Source organism: Dufourea novaeangliae, unplaced genomic scaffold (genome assembly GCF_001272555.1).
Source record: "Dufourea novaeangliae isolate 0120121106 unplaced genomic scaffold, ASM127255v1 scaffold81, whole genome shotgun sequence".
NCBI lineage: Eukaryota > Metazoa > Arthropoda > Insecta > Hymenoptera > Halictidae > Dufourea > Dufourea novaeangliae.
In genome coordinates this window covers 1,364,828-1,386,446 of record NW_015373973.1, presented here as the reverse complement: position 1 = coordinate 1,386,446, position 21,619 = coordinate 1,364,828, and the positions used below count along the sequence as shown (strand labels likewise).

Here is a 21,619-nt window from a genome sequence, read left to right as displayed (position 1 = left end):
TAACAACGAAGCCACACCCGTCAGACCTAACCCGTTTATTCTCCCCTTTATTGGGGGATTTATGAAGGCACGCTTATTTAGCGTTAGTCCCGACCTTGGAGAAGGTGATTATTACTATATCATTAATCTTCCCGTTCGTAACTTTATTTGCGCGCTCGTAAACTTTAGGAAGTGACGCGGCACAATTTTATTGCAAGGCTGCTGTTTAAACACACTTATCTCGTTAATTAAGTGTCATCCATCCAAAAGAGGTCACCTTTTAGAGATACTCTGTCACCCGGCCCCCGAACCATATTATAATGACAGCGGAATTTGAGCATTTATGGATTAAAGAAAATAAAAACCCTGGTTGCACAGAATTTTTTGTAATATAAAAAAAATTATATATTAAAATAAAAATAAAATATTAAACTGTATGACTATCAGTAACTTCAACTTTTCGAGGTGGGTTAAAATATATCCCACCATGCATAAAAAGCTAAGCAAAAGGTGGGACAATTTTTAACCCACCTAACCCTAAAGAGTTAATTCTTTAAAGTATTTAATTATCATCGATCCACACACGAATGTCGCCCTATATCAAACAGATTAATGAATCAAATTGTTCTGCTCTCCTGGATTTTGTAGAATTGCTATGTGGATAAATGTTCAACGACCATTTATTATTATTACATCATTGTAGTACAACACGAGTAAGGTTTACGATAGCTACAGTTCGCTAGCCGAGTTAACTCGATCGCGGTGAGAAACCCTACGAAGCCCGGCGCACATGGGATCAGGCACGTTTGCTCCAGGCAACATTGCTGGAAAAAGTCCAGTAAAGCCGAGTAGCAAACGATCCTCCGTCGAATTAATCGTTGCAGCTGCCGTTCGACAGACGCGGCGAGTTCGCAGCGAATTCGCGCGGGGTCTCGTAATTCGCGAGACAGCGCGACTGTAAGAGGATTAAGCTTTTACGAGCGCGGCACGGGATCGGTGGCGTTTAACGGGGAGAAACTTTTTGCGAAAAATTGATCGAAAAAATATTAATATAGAAACTCTCGCGGTGAAAGTACCGCGTTGAGGCGAGAAAGAAATTTATCGCGGTATTCTCGGGACCGATCCTCAGAGAAATCCTCGGTCCGGTCGCCGCGGGTCTCTTGAGATACGGCGCATCATTTCCTCTGATTTTGCCTCGTACATACATATACGAGCCGCTCGACGCTGTGTGGTACCAGCTGTCGTCGAGCGTGAATTGCGATCGCTTGAACGCCTACGGTCTCGCGATTTCCGCGCGGTCGCCCGTCGACGCTTGAACTTTCGCCGTGGCGAGCTACTGGGAAAAACTCTGAACTTGTAAAGCCTTTCAAGGCACGGCCTTCGAGGCACGCTCTTTAATTGGTAAATCACTTTTAATAGAATGCCGGGCTTTCTACGTACCGAAGTTTAAATAACACCTGTACACGATTTTACTCCGTGTTCCAGGTATGGTTCGTGCACGATTGATGTTGAAAGAATTTTAAACGTTTGAACAGATGGACTGTACAGTGCCCGCATACGTTCTGGAATTGGGAAACCTATTCCCTACTATCTTGTGTTCCGTACACGTAATTAATGTCGAATTGTTTAACCTTTCACTGTCCCATGTAACTTTGAAGTGACATATTAGTCATATTAGTTATTACTAGACTGCGGATTTATATGCAAAATCACATTTTAGGAGGTTGCTGATAAAGATAAAAACAAAAGTAGATATTTCTTTCTTCCCCTAAGTATCTTATTGGGATCAGAAGAAAATAGAAAACTGGTTGCATCTGACTAAAGTTTTGTCCTTTATTATATTTCACAGAGACCTATAGGCTATAAATGCATAAAATCCCCAGTCTAATCATTACATAGAAAATAGAAAACTGGTTGCATCTGACTAAAGTTTTGTCCTTTATTATATTTCACAGAGACCTGTAGGGTATAAAAATGCATAAAATCCCCAGTCTAATCATTACGATTCGATCACATTGTTTTGAAATGATCTTGTTTGGAACAAAGTGCCGAGGAGGTATACTTTCATGCAGTTTAAGCTTTTCTATTTCCAAAAAGGAAAAAACGGGATACAAACAACAGAAAAGATTTCCTATTAGCCTGATGGTGTTGCTGTAAACGAAACGAAGTAAAAAACCGTAATTGCTCGAAAGTAGGTACATCTTCCCGTTACTCATTTCCAAAACAAGGTCAATTCAAGAAAATTTAACGCAATCGTAGTCATCTTATCTTTAAGCGGCTCACTCAAGTATCCACTTCCAGAATATGTATACAAACACATTACTAGTTAGCTGTAATGTTTTTTTTTATTGAAAACCAAAATATCACCGTGCACTGCAGAAATCCGACATTACCTTTTGGGCAACCCAAAAACATCGGTCAGATTTTTTACTTTCTGCGAAGTTAGTCGCGATAAATCGCCCTCGCTCATTTCCATCTGCACGTAGGGGGACGTTCACCGTCGACAAATTACACGACAAATGGGTTAAGCCTCTGTTCGTAATCTACGATTGGGGGGTGTCCTCACGCGTACAAGTCGGCCGTAATCGAAATCCAAGTACCGTGAATCGAAAGAAAGGTTTTTTTTTTTTTTTTTTTCGAAAAATGTTATCGTAAGTGTTATCGACGTGTAGTAAAAATACCGTGGCGTAGAAATAGCTTCTGCGGTGCAGCGAACCTTCCGTTAACCGGCGTGTTGTGCTCACGTGAGCGCACACCCCGCCCGCAATTGACTTTTGCTGAAGTCCCACGGGGGGCACGCGTCGCCGTGTAAACTTTGAACTTTCAAAGTACCCCTCCGCCTTTGCGGTTTTAATTGGTGCGTGGACTTTAATTATGCCACCCCCTCCCCTTGGAACACGGAACTCGAGAGCACCGGCGTTTCTTCGTTATGCCACACGGTGTTTGCGCCCAGTCTACGAGTCGCGACGATTCGTTAGCCCGCCTGAAAAGAGTTTCCCTGTTCACAGCGAATGCTAGACAAACAGTGGCCCAATTATCATCACCCCTCTGACGTTGAATACTTTCTTTCTTTTTTTTTTTAAAAAAAAAAAAAAAGAAAAAACGTATCTTTGTTGCTTTTGCGCTTCGTTCGAGATTATTCGTTTCCGGGAAAGCGACAGGCGTCGAGGCTCTGACTAACGCCGCCCACGCAACGGAATTTATTTTTAATTCGCCCGATAATTGGAGTGATTAAGACGTCGCAAAAATAGCCACACACGCGTTATATCGCCCATTTCTCATCCGCGGCTACTCGACTGCAGTTACAAATAGACGCGGTTGACCTTTGCTGGTCTGTTTCTCTCTCTCTCTCTTTCTTTCTCTTGCTTTACAAGCACACCGCTTTGAATAAAACTACGCCCGTAAAGCATAGTCTGTTTACCCTTTAATTGGCCCGACGACCTTAATTGCTTCGTAAATTCATGATTCCGCTCTTATCTGGCCTCGCGGATTGTCGGCTCTTATTGAATCAGGGGAACGATTAACGCGTCGAGCGCGAACTCGCTGGATTTTTTTTTCTCCTGGAACTCGCCGCGTCAAAGAAGCCGCTGGCTGGGTTCTGTGAAAACCTTTACGATGCACAATGTGATCTTGTATTCTTCGTTTTTATAAAAATTGTTCTGAACTTGAGGAAAACATTGAGAAAATCATGTACAGTTTCGGACAAATGTTTGATCATAAATCTATCTATTTAGTCGATTCACTCAGTCTACTACACAGCTTCAATTATCTCTTCCAGGGGTTAGCACGTGTTGTGCAGAGATCATTTGCGAGCATTAATCCGAGGATAATAGACTTCTTACTCTACTAAGTTAACCGACGTATCTAATTATTTGTATAACGAGGGAAGTGAACGGGCCACAAAAGCGAGGGGACTGAAGCCACAGCAAAGACCTGTCAGGATACACAAAGTTGTATAAATGACACCATCACTGTCACTTCATTAGTCTCAGTTAAAAAGGTGCACCGATGTGCAGGATTCTATACTCTTCTTACACAATTCTACGTGTCCAACGTACTCAAGTTTTTTTTCCTTTACAAACTCGAAAGAACTTTCGGAAGGGGAAATGCTCGGAAGATAATTAATCGATCGATTTTCCGATTTCGGAACATTAAACGGCAAAAATCGAAGAAAGACCGATGGGCCAAGTGGTCAACCTCGCTTCTCGACGTTCAGAAACGCGACGTTCACGATGTTCGTGTGTGGAACGGCCGTAACATTAATGACTCGTGGTGCAATAATCACCGCGTGCTTTCTCTGCACGTCCGTTAACAATGGGTTCTCGAGTGCGTGGAGAACACGCAAGGACGAGTCCACGCAGACGGTGAGAATTATTTAAATGAATCGCCGCCGCTAATTATTTCGGCATCCGCGGCGGTGGCGACTTTCGCGGGAGCTTGAAAGACAGCTTCGGGGGGCCCGAAGAAACGCTTGCTTTCAGCCGCCCGGTGAAAACTACTTGGCATAGTTTCGTCGTTAGCAAAAAAAGACCAGGCGATATTTCGAGGCCCCGCTTTCGGAGCGAACAAAGGTGTCTCGTAATTAACTCTTTCCGCGCTGGGATCTTTGCTACGCGTCTACAGAGCTTCACGTATGTACGTGAAACAGCCGCTAAGTGCCAGGCATCGGTTTCAGGGAAACTTTACTGACATACGCGGGTGTTCGAAGATGTAAGGTGGACGAAGATGTAACGTCGATCTTCACCGGACTAACACGGCTGAAATTCATTGTCAACCTTGCAATGTTTATGAAGTGAGGAGAAAGAGGGGGTCAGGACACCGGGGAAATAGTGTGAGCAGGTTAATGAAGGGCGAACAGACGTTCACGACGAAGAGCGAAATGGTCCGACGATGGTAGTGGGCGATGACGTTATTAGAGAACTGGGCCGCAAAATTTCATGAACATCGAGGTCTTCACGATTTCTCCGATGTATTTGATATTTTTGGAGTTCTGGAAATTTGGAGTTCCGCGAATCAGCGATGTCCCACGGCTCGTATAAGAGAGCAACAGATTGGAGATCACACTTGACGTTCTTTCGTGTCATTCGTTGAAAAGACGCGAATACCGATCTAGAACTAGGGAGCAAGAAGAACGAAATCACGAAGTCTGTGTAACGTAACCACCACTTTTCTTTGCCTAAATATTTATCGTTCGGTTTGTTATTAATTCTGAATCTTCCGTCGAGATTCGCAATTTTGCAGGCAGCACAGAACACGTCGGATAATAATAGACCGTAACAAGCGTATCGATAAACACTGTCCGAAACAAGCGAAAAAATATGCAACTTTCCAGTTTCCTCGAGAGCCAGAGGCTTTGAAACTCGATAGCCCAGGAATCGATCTGGCCGATGCTTGGAATGGAATCGGGAAACGTGCAACACCGATCGTACAGAGTCAAAGAGAGATGCTCATTAATTCGATCGAAACGAAGGAAAGAGGCAAGCTCGACGAGATCGGTCAAGCTGTAAAAGAGACATTTTTTCGTGTGACGCGTGTCGCACAGGGGACGGGAATTCGAGATAAGAACAAGAGTTCTCGTTAGCTTCGCTTTCTCCTTCGGTTCATTTTTTTTTGTTTTTATTTGCGAACCGCTCGATTTGCAAGCGCTCTGTTTACCCGCCGGCTCCACGAGTATTCGTCATCGTTTGGCCGCGGCCCAACTAAGCCAGCCACTGCCAAGGAATCCTGGCCAGATTCTCTTCGGATATTCTCGACTTTTTAACCCGTGGAATTTCCACCTCGCGACACCTCGTCTGTTTCCTTTTTCCCCCCTTCGATCCGATTGCTCCCTGGTCTCCTCTCTTTCTTTTTCTCGCGCCGTCCCGCGGGCCTGTCTCTTCTCGCTTCTTCGATCGGTCCAATTCACGCGAGAATCCTAAATCTTTCGGTAACGGTAAACTCTTCGCGGTGGGTGAACAACGTTTTACACGTTACGGAAGCACGGTTGCGCGGGAATTCGTAAAAGTGCGAAACGACGTCCCGTTACGCGAGCAACTCCCAGGCAAATTAAAAATGGATACCAGCACGGGACGATCTCGACACCTCATATTCGCCTCCTTTCGAATCGATTCGAGGATTCAGGGTTTCTTCGTGTATAGTTCGAGGTATAGCTGCTTCAAAGATATAGCGTTAGCCATAAACCTGACCGACCCTAAAGTTTATGTGTTTCGGTAGCCTAATCCTGTCACTCGATACTTAAACAAGTTCTTATAGCGTACTAATTTCAGATTTAAAATACTTCTGGCCCTTTTATTCTTGATGGAAACTTACGAAAACGTACATTTCTTTTAAATCTTCCAGTCTTTTTCGTTTTATTCCTTGAAAATAATCACCGTCTTCTCAATTATACTACAGCCTTCGTATAACTGTGCATACACGCGAAATGCAAAGGTAAATTGTTTACGCGAGTGAATGAAAGTTTCACGTAATCACCAGCTTCAGTAAGAACGCGATCCATTGAGACACAATGCATCCTGTCATAGCATTTGATTCCAATATCAACGAAACACCGCTGCTGCGAGTTCTGAATCGTCCTCGTTTGAGTAGCGTGCAGCACCGCGCTCGCTACACGTCTCGTTTCATTAATGACAGTCTCCTAGCCGTGTGAATTGGTGTGGCGTTCTCTCACGCGGCCGTTCGAAGCTGTGAAAACGCGGGCACCGGGTATCGTCGTCGCGATCGGGACTACCACGAGCACAGGATGACGTCTCGCTTATTCGCCGTTCAACGGGAACGGTTAATTACACCGTAATCCGCGTGCAGAGATAATTTTCCCGTTCGACGATGAAAACGTTTGCGGCGGTCCAGATACGAGAAAGTGAAGTCTGCCCCGTCACGGAGAACTCGATCGGGCACACGCGATCCACGCGCGGCTATCTGCTCTCTCGGTCACCTTGTTGGTTTTATGAAAACTATCAATTAGAACACCGTGGGCGATGCTCACCTGTCCCGGCGCGATATCGCGAACCGTTTGATTATCATTTTGTTCCCCATCCTGTCCGAGACGGTTTCTTCTTCGACACTGATGCTGTACTTTCTAATAACGTTCTTCTTTTTTTTTTTTCACGCGATACGAAACGAGCTTGACCCTTTTTATTCTTGTAGCGTCATCGACCACGCGAGTGTTTCAGGATGTTGAGGCGCCGTTTCGATCATCGGTGCTGTTTCATTTTTATATTGTCGGGAATAAACTGGAAATCGTATCATCGTTTGTTTGTTGAAGTATGCTTGTTTTAGTAATAATAAAACGTCCTTAAAAAAATCCACAGTAATACAGGATGACCATGCATGAGTTAATGTTTTAATCGACTCTAAATGCATAAACTTCACACTCAGAGGGATTTTTAATTTTCTTTTAGTTTATGTAATACCGATTGCTATCGCATAAGTGTCGAACGTACTTGTTAGTTGCGAATTCTGTCTCTGTATTTACTCGTCGGTATTTCCACCATTTCTCACGGCTACTCGCACACTGAGGAACCCAAAGATAGGGTAAATGTCCCAATTACTACCAGTCCGTAGCGTTTCATAAACACATATTAAACGCTAGTACGGTCTCTAGTACCTAATCTACTCTTCACAAAATCAATAATAATTAGCGTCCCTAATTCTTAGAGATATTCAGCATCATGAAACTCCAAGGTTGATAAATCGATCTTTCATATTTCGTAACGAATAATCGCGAGATTCATCAGAAACCGCTTACGCGTTTCGACAGAAATAAAATCTGTAGCGAGGTTCGCATCGCGAGCACCGTGGCGAATGTGGCAAGAAATCACGCTGAACATCTGTCTAATCCTGTTTCCAGGTTACCCACAAAGTGACGAGTCAGGTGATGGTGCTGAAGATGAACCAGCTGCCGGCAAACAGGCCGAACATGCTGAAGGAGGTTCAGCTGATGAACAAGCTCAGCCATCCGAATATACTCAGGTGAGTCGAAACTCCAGGATCCGGTCCACTTTTACGGTAGAGAAACTCGCCGTCGATCGTAGGAAATCGCCACCGCGGTGGTGCACACGCCGAATTTAATCGTCTTTTTGTTTTTGTTTAATACTATGAGTGGGGTAGACCGTTCCTGAGGACATGACGTTTGTCCTCTAACCGGTAGCGCATGGGTACTAGTGGTGGTACTTACCTGCGACCAAATAAACAATTTTAATCGTCATTATACATATAGGGGAACATTTTCAAAAACCCAGTACAGACTCCTCTCGATTATCGTCCGGCTTGTTCTACACGATTATTGCCGAGGCATTATTCCCACCACTAGGGAAGGGGCGTGGAACCTGTCAAGTGCATACATTGTTGAGAAAAAACGAATTTACCAAGGTCTCAAAGCATTTCTCCCTGCAAGATTATTGTCCCAGCGCGGATCCGAGTTCAGGACAATAATCGAGAAAAGTCTGTACATGAAACAACTCGTGTCTGAGAGCATGATAGGTAGCCAAGCAGCCCTGGAACAAGGGCACGCCCAAGAGAGAAATTCTGTGAGAAGAGGGGGAAGCTTAGACAACTAATATTGAAATGACAATAGCAGTTATAGTGAATTGTTTATGTGCAAAACGAGAGTTGCCGATTTAAGTTGGAAGAGGTAAACGACCAGCACACGCCGAATTTACTCGTCCGTCCTTGAAACCATCCTCCACCGGATTAACGAACCGCGGAGGGGGCTTACCGGACGTGCGGGAACTCACGTGGATCGCGGGCTTTCTTCTGCAGGCTTTTCAATTAAAACCGGAGCAGGAGCCCGTTGTGTTGTTGTCGGGCATCGCGGATGGAAATAGAAGTGTCCGTTCGAAATGGAATCGCGACGCAGAGTCAGGAGGGTCGGGTTATCGGTAATACGAAACGATCGTCGAACCGTCGACTCGTCTGCGCCCGCTATAGCCATTTCAGTTTTATCAAATAACCGCACGACGTCCACCAGTCCAGGGGAATATTGGATCGAGGTAAATGGAATTGATCGAACCTGGATGGGGTCGATCGATACCGTAATATTGTCGAGTAATGGACAGGCCGAGGACTTGGATTCGAGTTCCACTTATACTTCCCCCCCATTCGAGCAAAATAAAACGTCGAATGAGGCGAGTCACTCCGTGTTTCGCAGTAAATGCGTAAAATCCAGTTGTTTAATGGTTACAAATCGTTGAGTTCGACGCGAGAGGAATCTTCGCACGAAGTTTCTACAACCTGAATCGTCTTAACGATTCGCGTGCAAGCAAATGGAGGCTCGTGACGGAAGCTTATTCGATATCTCCTGATAGGTTCGCAGGCGACATCGTGAAAACTTGTACCATTACCGTTTCACCGTTTGAATTTCACGGTTATAATAATATCGACCGATCGGATAGAGAGTATGGAATAAAACGCACGGTGGCGTCGTGCAAGAACAGGCCAGGGGAACAGGTTCCTGGCGTGCGGATCCTTCACACGAAAACGGAATGTTCGCCACGGTTGACGCAACTGGTCCGAGCCGGTTGCGAGGCTAATGCCAAAAGAGTTCCGTGGTTTGCGAGTTACGAGTTATGACATAATGCCGAGGCGCGCAACGGCCCGGCTGTGTCCGAGACTAGACGCTGCGCGTCGAGTCGCATCCGCGGCGACAACGCATTCCGACGATATAAACGGCTTGGCCCAGATTCACCGGTGCGTGCGCGTGTTTATCCCGCGCGGCTAGCGGATCTTATTTCTGGCATTTCTCTCGTTGAAGGCTGCGAAAACCGCGGACAACCACGCCGGGACGCGTCCTCTTCGCGCTCGACTGACTCACATAGCAAATCGGAGGGGATAAAAAATAGGATCCATCCATCGACCGTTCGCTGGATACGAGAGCGCACCGATGGATTTCGTAACTCTTGGAACGAATCCCCGCGCCAGGTGTGCCCGAGCCGTTTCTGCGAATACGGATGAATGAAAACGGTCGATACTCTTTTCAAGTATACCGCCAGTTCCGTCGATATAACTGGCGATTTACCAGGAATCATATCAATTTATCAACCTTAAACTTTCAAGTATACCGCCAGTTCCGTCGATATAACTGGCGATTTACCAGGAATCATATCAATTTATCGCTCCCCTTCACCTCTCCCTTTCCTTGAGTTTTGACTAGAACTGGGAAATCTGGACGGTTAAATTAGGGTGTGTGTAGGATTTGTGGAATTCTGATTACTCGAGTGACTCGATGGTTGCTCGATTTAAGCCTGACGAAGATTTCGGATTTGATCAAATTTTGTTTGAACCGACACGACAGTGTCTGGATCGTTTATTGCGAGGTTTGAATGTTTATGTGCATGATCGATTTCGGTTCCATTATCCAGATTACTCAATTATCTAGACACTCAATTATATGGAAGCTGATACGTTATTTATGACCGTTAGAATTAATGCATTTCGAGCAGGTGAAATTGAATAGAATACACGAAAATGATGAGGTTAATGACATTTAAATGGAATTTCATTTTCTTGATTGCCTAATAAAATTATTCATCGATTTCCTATCTAATTCCCGTCTTTCTGAATTAGTCGATTAAAATGTAAATTTGCATTAATGGCCGTGGTATAGTAAACATACTGTTCAGCAGTTGTAAAATTAGACTCTTTACCGTGCAACGGTTATAGGTACATATTACGTCTCAGAATTGTATTCGCTCAAGTGTTTTGTCGCCGCTTATCTCCCGACGTCCTACCTATCGATACTATGCGGGAAGTATAATCGTGATACGATAATATTTATTGTTTGTCCCGGTGAGAATTGCGTGATCTTATCTCGAGCAGTTAAGACGCGACGACGTTGAGACGCGTTGTTTCGCCGAGACGTTAACCACACGGTTCTTTCGCGATTAAAACGATGGCTGGTTCTCTAACTGTTCCACCGACAAACATAGGGCACGAAAAAAACCGTAACCTAAATGACTCCATTACGCAATACTTATGCATATAATGAAGAAAAGAAATCTCTCGAATCTAAAGGCTGTTAAACATATGAATAGCCTTTCAAAATATTTTCAAAAATTCATAAATAGATTTTATCCGGTGCTCGAACTCGAAGCCATTGTCAAGCGCAAAGTTAAACGATGAATTGCGCAACTACAATGCCCAATTGTCCTTTAAGGAAACGTTTCCTTCCCCTTTAAAAGAACAGGTGTTTTGTCCCTGACTCGTTAGGTGACTCATCGAGCAAGGTTTTTCCAATAGGATTCTGCCTCAATCTTAATTACACGTTCGTACAGTTTCCTACATAGAGGGTGACTCAACAATGACACCCGAAAAGAGTCATAATACGCTCGAGCCTTACCAATAGATATGCAAATCGTTCGTTTTATAAAATACAGAAGCTTCGTACCAGCACCCGCCTATTTTCATCGAATCATCCTGTACGGAAAGTGAATCTCAAAGTCTTCGTTTCTCAAGTATCGTTAAATATTACATTTTTATTATGTTCCCCGATGAGAATTACACCGTGATCGTTTTCATGCGTCGGAACACGCGTTGGTGTGTTTGATCTCTTGGCCCGAATTGTCTCCGGTAACATGATTCGCGGGGATCGCGTGCGAATTTCACGGTGTTGAGAGTCGCACGATCGCAGACAAACGGCCACGGGAGTTTCTGATCGTTCCATTCAACGTGTTCGCGATAAACCGGAATTGACCGGCAATTCATCGCGGAACGCGTTCGCGGCCAGATATTAAGATATCGTCTGAATCGTTGACGTCCGGTCGTTGTTACGATAAATTCGATCCCAGGCTCCGATAACGTCCTGCGAACTTTTGCGTGGCAGGGGCCTGACGTAACGCGAAAATCATCGCCTTTGCATCGTTCTCGCGTCAGGGAATTTCGTTTTTTTCTTATTTATTTGATCGGCGACCGCGTCTCAAAATTTTGTTGTGTGTATATATTTCGTTCTAATAAACAATCTGTATTAATTTCATTTAATTATCTAGTCTTTCGAATTTGGCACGAACTACCTTAATTAGTTCACTTCTCGGTAAAATTTAATCGGCGTTTGCGCGCGTTAAGCACGTCTGTTTAGCTCGTCGATCTTTCGGACCGCATGAATGGCGAAGAAGCTGAATTAACTTTCTCAGAGACTGTTTCACGGACGCGGAATCTAGGGTATATTGTTCACTTTTAATGATGTTACTAGGGAAAAGTGTTCAATAATAACCTAACCGAGCTACAGCTGGCTACAAAAGTATGTATCTAGCTGAGTATGAATGTAATGTTGTCGTGCCCAATTACGTGTTTCGAATTTGATATTGGAGAATACAGTTTGTTCATTTAGTGTCTCCTGAATTCGAAGTATGATGAATTGACGCGCGTTGTGACTCAAGCGAAGATATGATACTGTAGGCGTTCTGTTCTTCTTTTCGTATTTAACCGCAATCAGTAATATTACGTGCACTTATCACCCCGAAGATTTGAAATATCGGTACTATTTGGATCACCCTATGTCTTAGAAATTGTCTGTAGATATTGGGAATAGAAAAATTGAAAACCGTTCAGCGAATAATGAATGGAGAAACAGGGAAACACTCCGATCCAGCCCTGACCCTCTTTTCATTCTTCCGAGATAACACACCCCAGTCTCGTAAATCATCGATGATCCCTGACGAACCACTCAGATAAAACAGTGTCAAGAATCGGATACTTAACAAATGAAGACACAGCGGTTACCAATAAGTCCGTCGCTAATTGGCGCTTATCGCGACACCGAGGGTATATATCTCGGCAAGAGAACGACACTTCGGTAATGAATCGAACAAACGATCTTCAATTTTACCCCATATACTCGAAGCCACCTGCGGAGTTACCTAATCTCCGTCTAGAATCGCTGAGTCAAGAGACCAGGTTTTCCTATGTAACGCTGATCCTATCGGGCCCTGTGAAGCTAAAGTGATAAACCTCTTGCAATTACTCGCCTCTGCTGACACCGCGCAGATGAATGGCTAGATAAATCGTCCGTCGCTGTATTACAAGCAATCGAATGTATAACCATTGTCGACTCGAAGAGGAATTCTTCGTTGGTCGTAGTCTTCCAATTATCAAAGTAAGTATCGTCATTAGCTACCAACAAACGGAATAATTTACACAGCCCTGTATTCTGCCATATCGATAAGTCTAGGTTTCTAAAGGGTTTATGGAAGGTTCCCACTGTTTCAAAAAGGAAATCACCGTTTGTGAATATGTATTCAGACGAATCGATAGGCATGGTCCATCGGGGAAACTAGACCAGCGTCGCAATCGAGCGGCACCTGATCAGGCCAATTGAATCCCTTAACAAGAGGAGAACACGGTTCGAGCGAGAAAGGTCCTCCGTCGTCTTTAGCGAGTTCGAATTTTCCGGTTGCTCGATTCTCACAGGGGATCGAACGGTCTTCCGTGCGATGAACGACTGAAGCTTCGTTAAAGACTTGGCTGTCGATAGAGCAGCGTGCCAAATCGATACGAATCCCCTTAATCGTCTTACCCTCGCCGCGGACTCGCAGAAATAAACTGCGACGATGCGCTGTGGAATCCCCGAACAAAACTACCTAGCGTTCACCGGGGGGATGGCTAATTATTCGAAGCACCATCCGCGAGCAATGTCAACTGTACTTTCGCGTCGAATTAGCCCGACTGCGCTGATTTCTTTTCTTCCGCGGCGGCGTCATTATCGTTCACCGTGGAAATTACTGCGCTAAAACGAGCGAATTAGTTACTCGTCGAGCACGAAATTAGCGAACCGATGCTAACAAGGTTGACAGGAGTATAAGAGCGCACGAAGTCGGTAAACACGTTTATGGAAATGTGTTAAATGGTAAAAAATGTCCGTTTTGAGATGTCGGGGAAGGTCACCTTAGTGTCTTTGAACGAACCATTGAAGTAGAAAATACACTAAATTTATTTCCTTTATATTTCCAATAATTCACTTTTACAAGCATTCGCGTAAACGACAAAAAAATATCTAATAATAATATCTCTGAAACTTATGCACCGATGAACAACGAAACAAGAGCAGCCATCGTTCCCTTCGATGTCACACGTTTTGACGCATTTCTCTGCACATATGCAACTGAACGCGAGTAAACGTCAATTCTCCGCGACAAGGCTATTTATAGCCAGTCAATTTAATTCGTTGCGAAACAACGAATTCCCCCGCGAAGCGTCGCGGCTATTCCGCGCATGCACTCTGCAGGGATATTGTCAGAAACGTCGTCGCCGTGATCGTTCGATCCAAACCAGAGGGGCGCAAAAATATCTTGGCCGGCTCGCGTATTGTCCGGCTTTCAGTGGCTCGGACAATGAGAAACAATCGTTGACCCGGGCCGATGCTTCGTGTCGCAGATTTCCTCTCTTTTTTTTCCCCTTTTATTCGGCGTCCTTTTGTTCGTTGACTCGTGCCGGTTGGCATTCTGGGTCGAAGACCTTCGAGTCCTGCGCTGTCCTCGGCCGGAACACGAAGGTCGCAGGCCTTTATTGGGAAAGATGAGTAACGAGCGAAACAACTTCGCGCTTCGTGCGCGGATTGGCAAGGTACCCCCCCCCCCCCCCCCCCCCCCCCCCCCTCGTGCCAGAAAACGTCACCTTTATCGTGTCGACGTGTTTGGTTCTTTGATCTCATCATGGAAGGACGGCCGAACCTGGCAACGACGCTCGATCGTCGATCGGTCCGGTCTGCTTCGTGATAATTATACGCGAGAATATTCTAGGTGTTTTCTGATGTATGCGAGATCTCACACATGAATCTATTTTACTCGTTGTATCGATAAAAACGAATACGGTCTTTCTTTGGTGAACATTAGGATATACATTACCAGCCGTAAGTATGTGGCCAGAGTTCATGATTGATGAAACAGTAATTAAACAAAAGTTAGGGAATCAGTACACACGCAAATCATTTCCAATCAGTTTCAGTAATCTTCGTAGAATAATATTTTTCTCTGTAATCATCGGACCTGGTCCCATACTTTCGGCCACTAGAGTACATTCTGATTAGAAAAAATGTGTTTTATGTTTTCGACAGTTTCGCTAATTATGTAACGATTTGTAACCAAATTTTTGAATGGGTAGCAAAGCACCGATTCACTTACATAATCCGTTATGCGTGGGGTAAAGTGTGTAAGTCTGTATATGTATATAGGATGCCCCACATGAAGCGGTCTAAACTATATTCGTGGAAACTGTCACTAATTTACTTATGTAACTTCGACACTTTACATTGCGTCGAATTCTGAAAAAGAAATGAGTTCCACTGCCACCAGTAACAGTTCTGAAAAACGACGACGCGTTTTTTACGAGACACTATACAAGATTCGTAACCTTGTGCGCACCAAATAGCGAGTCACTGCACGAACAGAGATTACATTATTCCCTCGGCAGAATGATTGGAGTGTCCTCCCGAAGTTTGATCCAAGAACACACCGTAGAGGTCGAGTAATTAGAGTAATAATCAGTGTCACCGGGTGTAGTTAGCACGGCAAGATTTTCAAGATTTATTCCTTTAAAGGACATCCAAACCTCTTGCCCCCTAATTACGGGACCCGTCGCAACCAGCACCGTAATCGGGTCCCGGGAATCGGGGCTAGGAAGGAATGCAGAAGAGTCTTGCAACCCGTAACCGAGAACGGTAATTAGAATAATAACGACAGCGTTGATAATTATACATCGTGGCAGTTGCGATTCTGCCTCAGGGGGGAGGTTAGAGCATAATAGAATAAACTTCTTTCCAGCCGGTGGAAGCGGGTTGCATAAGTATATACGGCTTTCCGTCCTTTTTGCTCCGAGCGTGGTTCCCGCGATTCTCAAGCGAACGTTCACTTGGTTGCTCCGCAGGTTCATGGGAGTTTGCGTGCACGAGGGTCAGTTGCACGCCCTGACCGAGTACATAAACGGCGGTAGCCTGGAGCAGCTGATCATGGCGAGGCACACGCCGCTTCCGCACCTGATCCGGATGAATCTGGCGAGGGACGTGTCGCGAGGGATGACCTATCTGCACAGCCGTGGTCTTTTTCATCGGGATCTTACCTCGAAGAACGTTCTGATCAAGAAGGACGAGCACACGTCGGAGCTGACCGCTGTGGTGGGCGATTTCGGGCTGGCAGCGAAGATTCCGGATCCTAGCTCCGGGTACCGGCTAAGCACCGTCGGAAGTCCCTATTGGATGTCCCCGGAATGCTTGAAGGGTCAATGGTACGACAACAGGTCAGACGTTTTCTCGTTCGGCATCGTGGTCTGCGAACTGATCGGCCGCGTGCCGGCTGATCCGGACGTTCTGCCACGGTCAGATAACTTTGGCCTCGATTACCTGGCCGTAGCGGAGATCTGCGCTGCGGCTAATCCGCCGACGGACTTCCTGCATCTCGCATTCAACTGTTGCACGGTGAGTCGGATGGAACTTTTTCGATGGTATATATTCGTGTGTAGGCGGACTGTGAGCTGTACGGTTTGGTCGTTGCTTGATTCATTCACGCTTTGATTAATTCCGTACATGTTGTCATGAGAATACAAGTTTTGATTTTAGAAGGTGTCTGGGAGGATGATGATTACGCTTGGATCGTTTTAAGTGGAGTAAGGAAGGTCCCGCTAGCTTAAAATGTTCTTTATGGCAGCCTTTGCGGAGTCTTATATTCGGTAATACTAGTCATAATGAAGAAATGACAGAGGTATCTTTGTAGTATACACTGAAATTTCGAGAAGACATGGTTCTCCGGGTTCAAGAAACTGTCAAATAGTTACATATACTTGTCTGTATATAGGACAAATTTTTCTGCCAGTTTCGTAGCGCTTTTAGCTTTTGTACGTTTAGGTGGCTTCCTGCAAGAAGGCGATGTATTTCGAGACATTCCGTATAAACGAGTTATCTCGGGTTTAGTAAGATATGATGAAAATAGAGTGTCATATGTTACATTAAATACTGTCACGATCTCAACTTTTCTGGCAGTCGAGTGGATCTAGTTGTCGCAACAATACTGCATAATCCCGCATATATTGCGTCAGAAAATTGTAAAACGATACATACCTTGAAACCGATGATCACTTTAAAGGTTCGAAGCCACTGAACTTACGATAATCTTCCAAAATTACATAACCGTTCGCGAAACGAAGAGGGACATTATTTAGGCGTCGCTGCTTTTCTCAGTTATACGTTTAAAAGGGAACATTGGCAACTGTCAGAATTGTTTCGAGATGTATCATCGTTTATAGTATTGTGTAGACGTTGTGAAATGGAAACTGAGGTCACCTCTTGAAACCAATTTTACATTTTCTAGATAGAAGTTGAGTGAAGTTTATCTGCTCGGTTACCAGATGTATACTTGGAGGCAATGACGTTCAATTTAAGCTCCAGAGCTTAGGCTCATTCCCCCCTCTTTCCCATTAGCACTGTACAAGTCGTGCGCTGCTGTCACGCTAGCCGATGCGGACGTCTGTCACTTGTTTCACCTATCATAGAAGAACTCTGCACAGTGTAGGCTGTCGTAATGCCCAGTGCTTAAGGACCTTCTTTTCTCCAGGCATGTCCAACTAAGCGCTCGCGAATAAAAGCGCTCTTCGCAGCCCGTGAGCAGCGCTAGAATCAAGCTAAAGCTATGGAAGAGTGCGAGGAAATTATTCTAGCTTCCGTGAGGTTTGTTAAGCGGGCCTGATCCGTAGCTTACATTCATAGACTACTTTTCCATAAGACTGTTGTTCTTGGAAATATGGCTTATCTTCTGGTTAGCTCTCCTTCGTTTTTTCCTCGCCGAACGACTTTGATCTTTGTCTGTTCCACTACATTTGATTCTGCGTTCAAATAGTACAAATGAATGAACCCAATCGTTAAAAGGAGATCACATCGGTTTCAGTATGAGCCAAAGTCCAGGCCCACCTTTCCTGAGATCACTACCAGGCTGGACAGCATGATCGCCAACTACGAGGAGGAGCCGAAGAACAGTATCGGGCAACGTCCTTCCGTGGACCCGACGCTGATGTCGAGCATGGACGAGATCACGCGAGAGGGACGACCCGCCAAGCGAAAGACTGCTCGTCTTCGTAGCCAGTCGGCGGACGCGCGAGGCTGCGTCAACGCGACGCCCTCCGACAAGGCAAGATGTCATTCGGCGAGGAGGGTCGCGGAGCTCGCGAGCAGACGGGACCCGCATTACAGACCCATGACGGCTAATCCGTTCCACGCGCTCGGCGGCGTCAAGAAAATCCTCGGCGACCTGTTCTCCAGCTGCCTGGAGCTTCCGTCGCTGGAAGATGTCAGACCGAGCGTCACCGATGGTATCGCCAAGTTCAAGCCCGCGCAGAACGACAGTATCGCGAAGATCTTGGACAGGAAGAAGCCGAACTCCGAGCCGAGCAGCCCAACCGCCAGGAAGAAGTGGGAGAGAAAGGTGAGGAATACGGATCGATTGACGGTTTTGGCGGTAATCGCCTGTGGAACTGGAGATTACTACCGGTATTAGCTGGTAATACGTGCAAAAGGGTTGGGTCTTTTTTTCGGGTACGCATGTGGGTGCACGTGGGACCATTAAATGCGGAATGCCCTGGTAATCGTGGCATCAATCGGAGAGGTGTGATTTCTTGTAAAAGAGTAGGTCGAAAGTATACATTACAATTTGTTCATATAAGCCCGCGTTTTAGCCCTATTTCTAGGATTCAGGTTCAGTCTATATTTTCAACTTGTCACGATTACTAAGACAGCTTGTATATCTACATATATTAGATTATCTAGTCTAAGTAATTCAGACATGCACTTGAGGCAAAGTGTATTGGTTGCTGAAAGGCATAGTGACTGGTCAGCATGATTGCATACAACCTTCTCTATTTTCGGGAATCTACTTGAACGAATCTAACACCACTGACTATCAAAATGAGCTCCAGCCTCGATATATTGCTCGCCGAGGATGCTATACTTGAAAATCGAGAGCACGAACCTACTAACACTCAACCTCTCTTTAACATAGATGCCAGCTGGCATGTGGTAATAGTGGGACTTGTGCCCGGTTCACGGTCAAGGAAATGACCTCGACCAGCCAATACTTTCAGCCTCGAGTATACCAGAACGATTGCGTAATGGTAGAGTCAATAAAACAAAAGAACAAAGAGGCAACCGGTGTAACAGTGTATGTATTTTTCCAGGTGGCTACAAAAGTGGGCGCCGCGAGCCTGTTCACTCATCCTCTGTTCCGGGACGGATGGGAGCCGAGAAGGCGCGGTAGCTGCGAGTCCGGGTTCTGGAGTTGCGTCGGCGAGGATCTCAGCCCTGAACCGCCTAATCGCCGGCACACCTCCACCCTCAGTAGCTCGGCTGCTTTCCTGCTGGACGATCATCGGACCAGCTCGATATATACCGACTCGTCCGAGGATATAGCGAGTTTAGGCGGCGGGGACTCCTGTTGGGAGGATAGGTTAAGCGGGATCGGGTCTTCCAGTAAAACCATTTCAAAGATCGTCGAGTACTTCGAGAGAAAGCAAGCCGGGAGCTTGAGGCTCGTCGATCATGATCCCGGATCCAATAGGTTGACTCTGTTGAGAGCGAGCTTAGAGGGTCCTGTTCCTCTGTGCAGCATCTCCGCTGCGCAGAGGTTGGTCGTGTGCGAGGGTGCGGTGCGCAGCAAGTTGCCTCTGTTTGACAAGAAGTGATAAGTGTCGCTTGCGCCTCGTAGAATTCGTTCCTTAGGGTCTCTTGGTTTTCTGTCGTTATTAACGATCCGCGCGACCCATAGCGCGGTACCGCCTCCACAGAACGATGCTTCAACGTCGGTTGTACCGTGAAATAAACGATGACGATATATCGATGCGGCGAGAATCTCATAAAGCAATAGCCACATCCCCGGTAACCTGGCTAGGTTTGCCAAGGAATGCCGCGTCGAACGAGCCCGCAGTACGTGAAAGGACTGAAAGTAAACGGAACCGAAAAACGACTATATTTTCATCGGACTTGATGATTGACTAGATTTCGAAACAGATTCAGACCTAACAGCTCGGTCGAAAATTCCCCTGTAGAAAATAATATTCAGCTTAGGTTCTATGAAAATATAGTCACCCACGACTTAGCAGACGCTTCTCTCTAAAATCTAGTAACCTGACTGTGATGTTTTTTGATAATCTACATACATTATTGATCCGTGCGACTAAGTTCGTTGAAGTCGTCGGCGCAGCTCGTCGTTTCACGCGTTGCGGTCGTTCGACGTTTCTCGTACACTGAATGAATTTCGTTTGTACTTGTCGCAGTCGAATACACGAGCAGTTGAACAGAATTCTGTCACGTTAGATATGCCAGAGTAAAAAAAGAAATAACATGTCAATAGTATTCCTACATATGGAAAAAAACTGGAACGTTTTTTACGTTAGTTCAGGATAATTAACATTGTATCGAGGCCAACGTATGCCCCGAAGGTGTACAGTTTTCAAGAAAGAGAGAAATACTGAACGTTCCACGGGAATCGACGAAAGCAGTATAGAATTTCGTTTCGAGACTGCGGCAATCGGATGCCAGTAGAAACGCTGCTCATAAATCTTACCGTTCGCAGTGCCTCGCAGTTCCTAGTTAGCCACCTCCGTCCTTACCCATGTCAACCGACTTTTTACCGATCACTGTGATGACGATAGAAATCGAGATACGAATTTACCAATTTTACTCCGATACGTTGTTCACGGCTTCTGTGCGTTACGTTGCCCCTAGTGGTCTCCTCTTACACTTGGTTCACCTTTCTATACACCACTGATTTTGGCGCCGAATATTCAACACGGAGAACATTGTTTGATGCGTTACTGTTGAGCTAGAGACGAAGAGGTCGAAGCAGGCACATGAGAACTACGTTGATACACAAGAGAAAACGGCAGTGCTTGGATAAGAGGAGTATTGATTTGATTTCAAATTATTAAAATGAAGAGAGTCCAAGATGAATGGGACGATCGTGATATCATTGAGTAAGTTGTATTTATAGTGCTAAAATTGTATCTACAGAAAATTGACATAGGTTAATTAACACTGATAAAACGAGTGAAGAAGGTCTATGATCTTTTTCTGAAGTGAATATTTATAGGAAAAAATGCAGTGCCTTATTAGAATGTCGCACGATATCCTTGACCTTACACGCGATGTCATTCCCCAACGTTCCGAATTTAGACCTCCTAGGCGTCGATAATCATGCAATATACAAAAAAGGAATTTTATTTTTAGCTATAAATATTCATTTTACAAAAAAACATTTCAGGACTTTCTCATTCCATTTATCAAGATCCATAAACCATCGTGAACGTTTCCACTTACACAGCAATCTAAGAATTTTAACCTTTCACTTTATCAGTCTCAAATCTCAGTCGCCATGTACGTCGAAACGGAGGTGTTTTTTTTTAAGTAGATGGTTGAGATCTACATGTTAAAAGCCAGTTGATTAAAAAAGCACGGTTTTAAGTATGACCCTTCTTTGTACAAGATTGGATATTGTATCCTCGAAAAACTAGACTATTGAATTGTTGATATAATTTATGCTTTTTATTTTATTTATAGACTGCAGGTTTCGAGGAAACCTACAGTACAAGGGTTAAAAAACGTTGAAGTCATTCGAGTAGAAGAAGAAATGCATCTGTTTCAGTGTTACGAGAGACTATATGCAACCCTCTATAGTGCAAT

The 21,619-nt window shown here is 45.0% G+C and overlaps 1 protein-coding gene across 1 annotated transcript in view; it reads left to right on the top strand.

The window, feature by feature from the left end:
- LOC107186874 (serine/threonine-protein kinase SMU1) overlaps nt 1–20,024 on the top strand; it is a 36,886-nt gene extending 16,862 nt beyond the window's left edge. The window contains exons 2-5 of the mRNA XM_015574825.1: nt 7,826–7,947; nt 15,829–16,375; nt 17,838–18,371; nt 19,120–20,024. Of these exons, the coding sequence (XP_015430311.1) occupies nt 7,826–7,947; nt 15,829–16,375; nt 17,838–18,371; nt 19,120–19,623 (1,707 nt within the window). The 3' untranslated portion in view covers nt 19,624–20,024. The remainder of the gene's footprint in view (nt 1–7,825; nt 7,948–15,828; nt 16,376–17,837; nt 18,372–19,119) is intronic.
- Nucleotides 20,025–21,619: the final 1,595 nt, after the last annotated feature.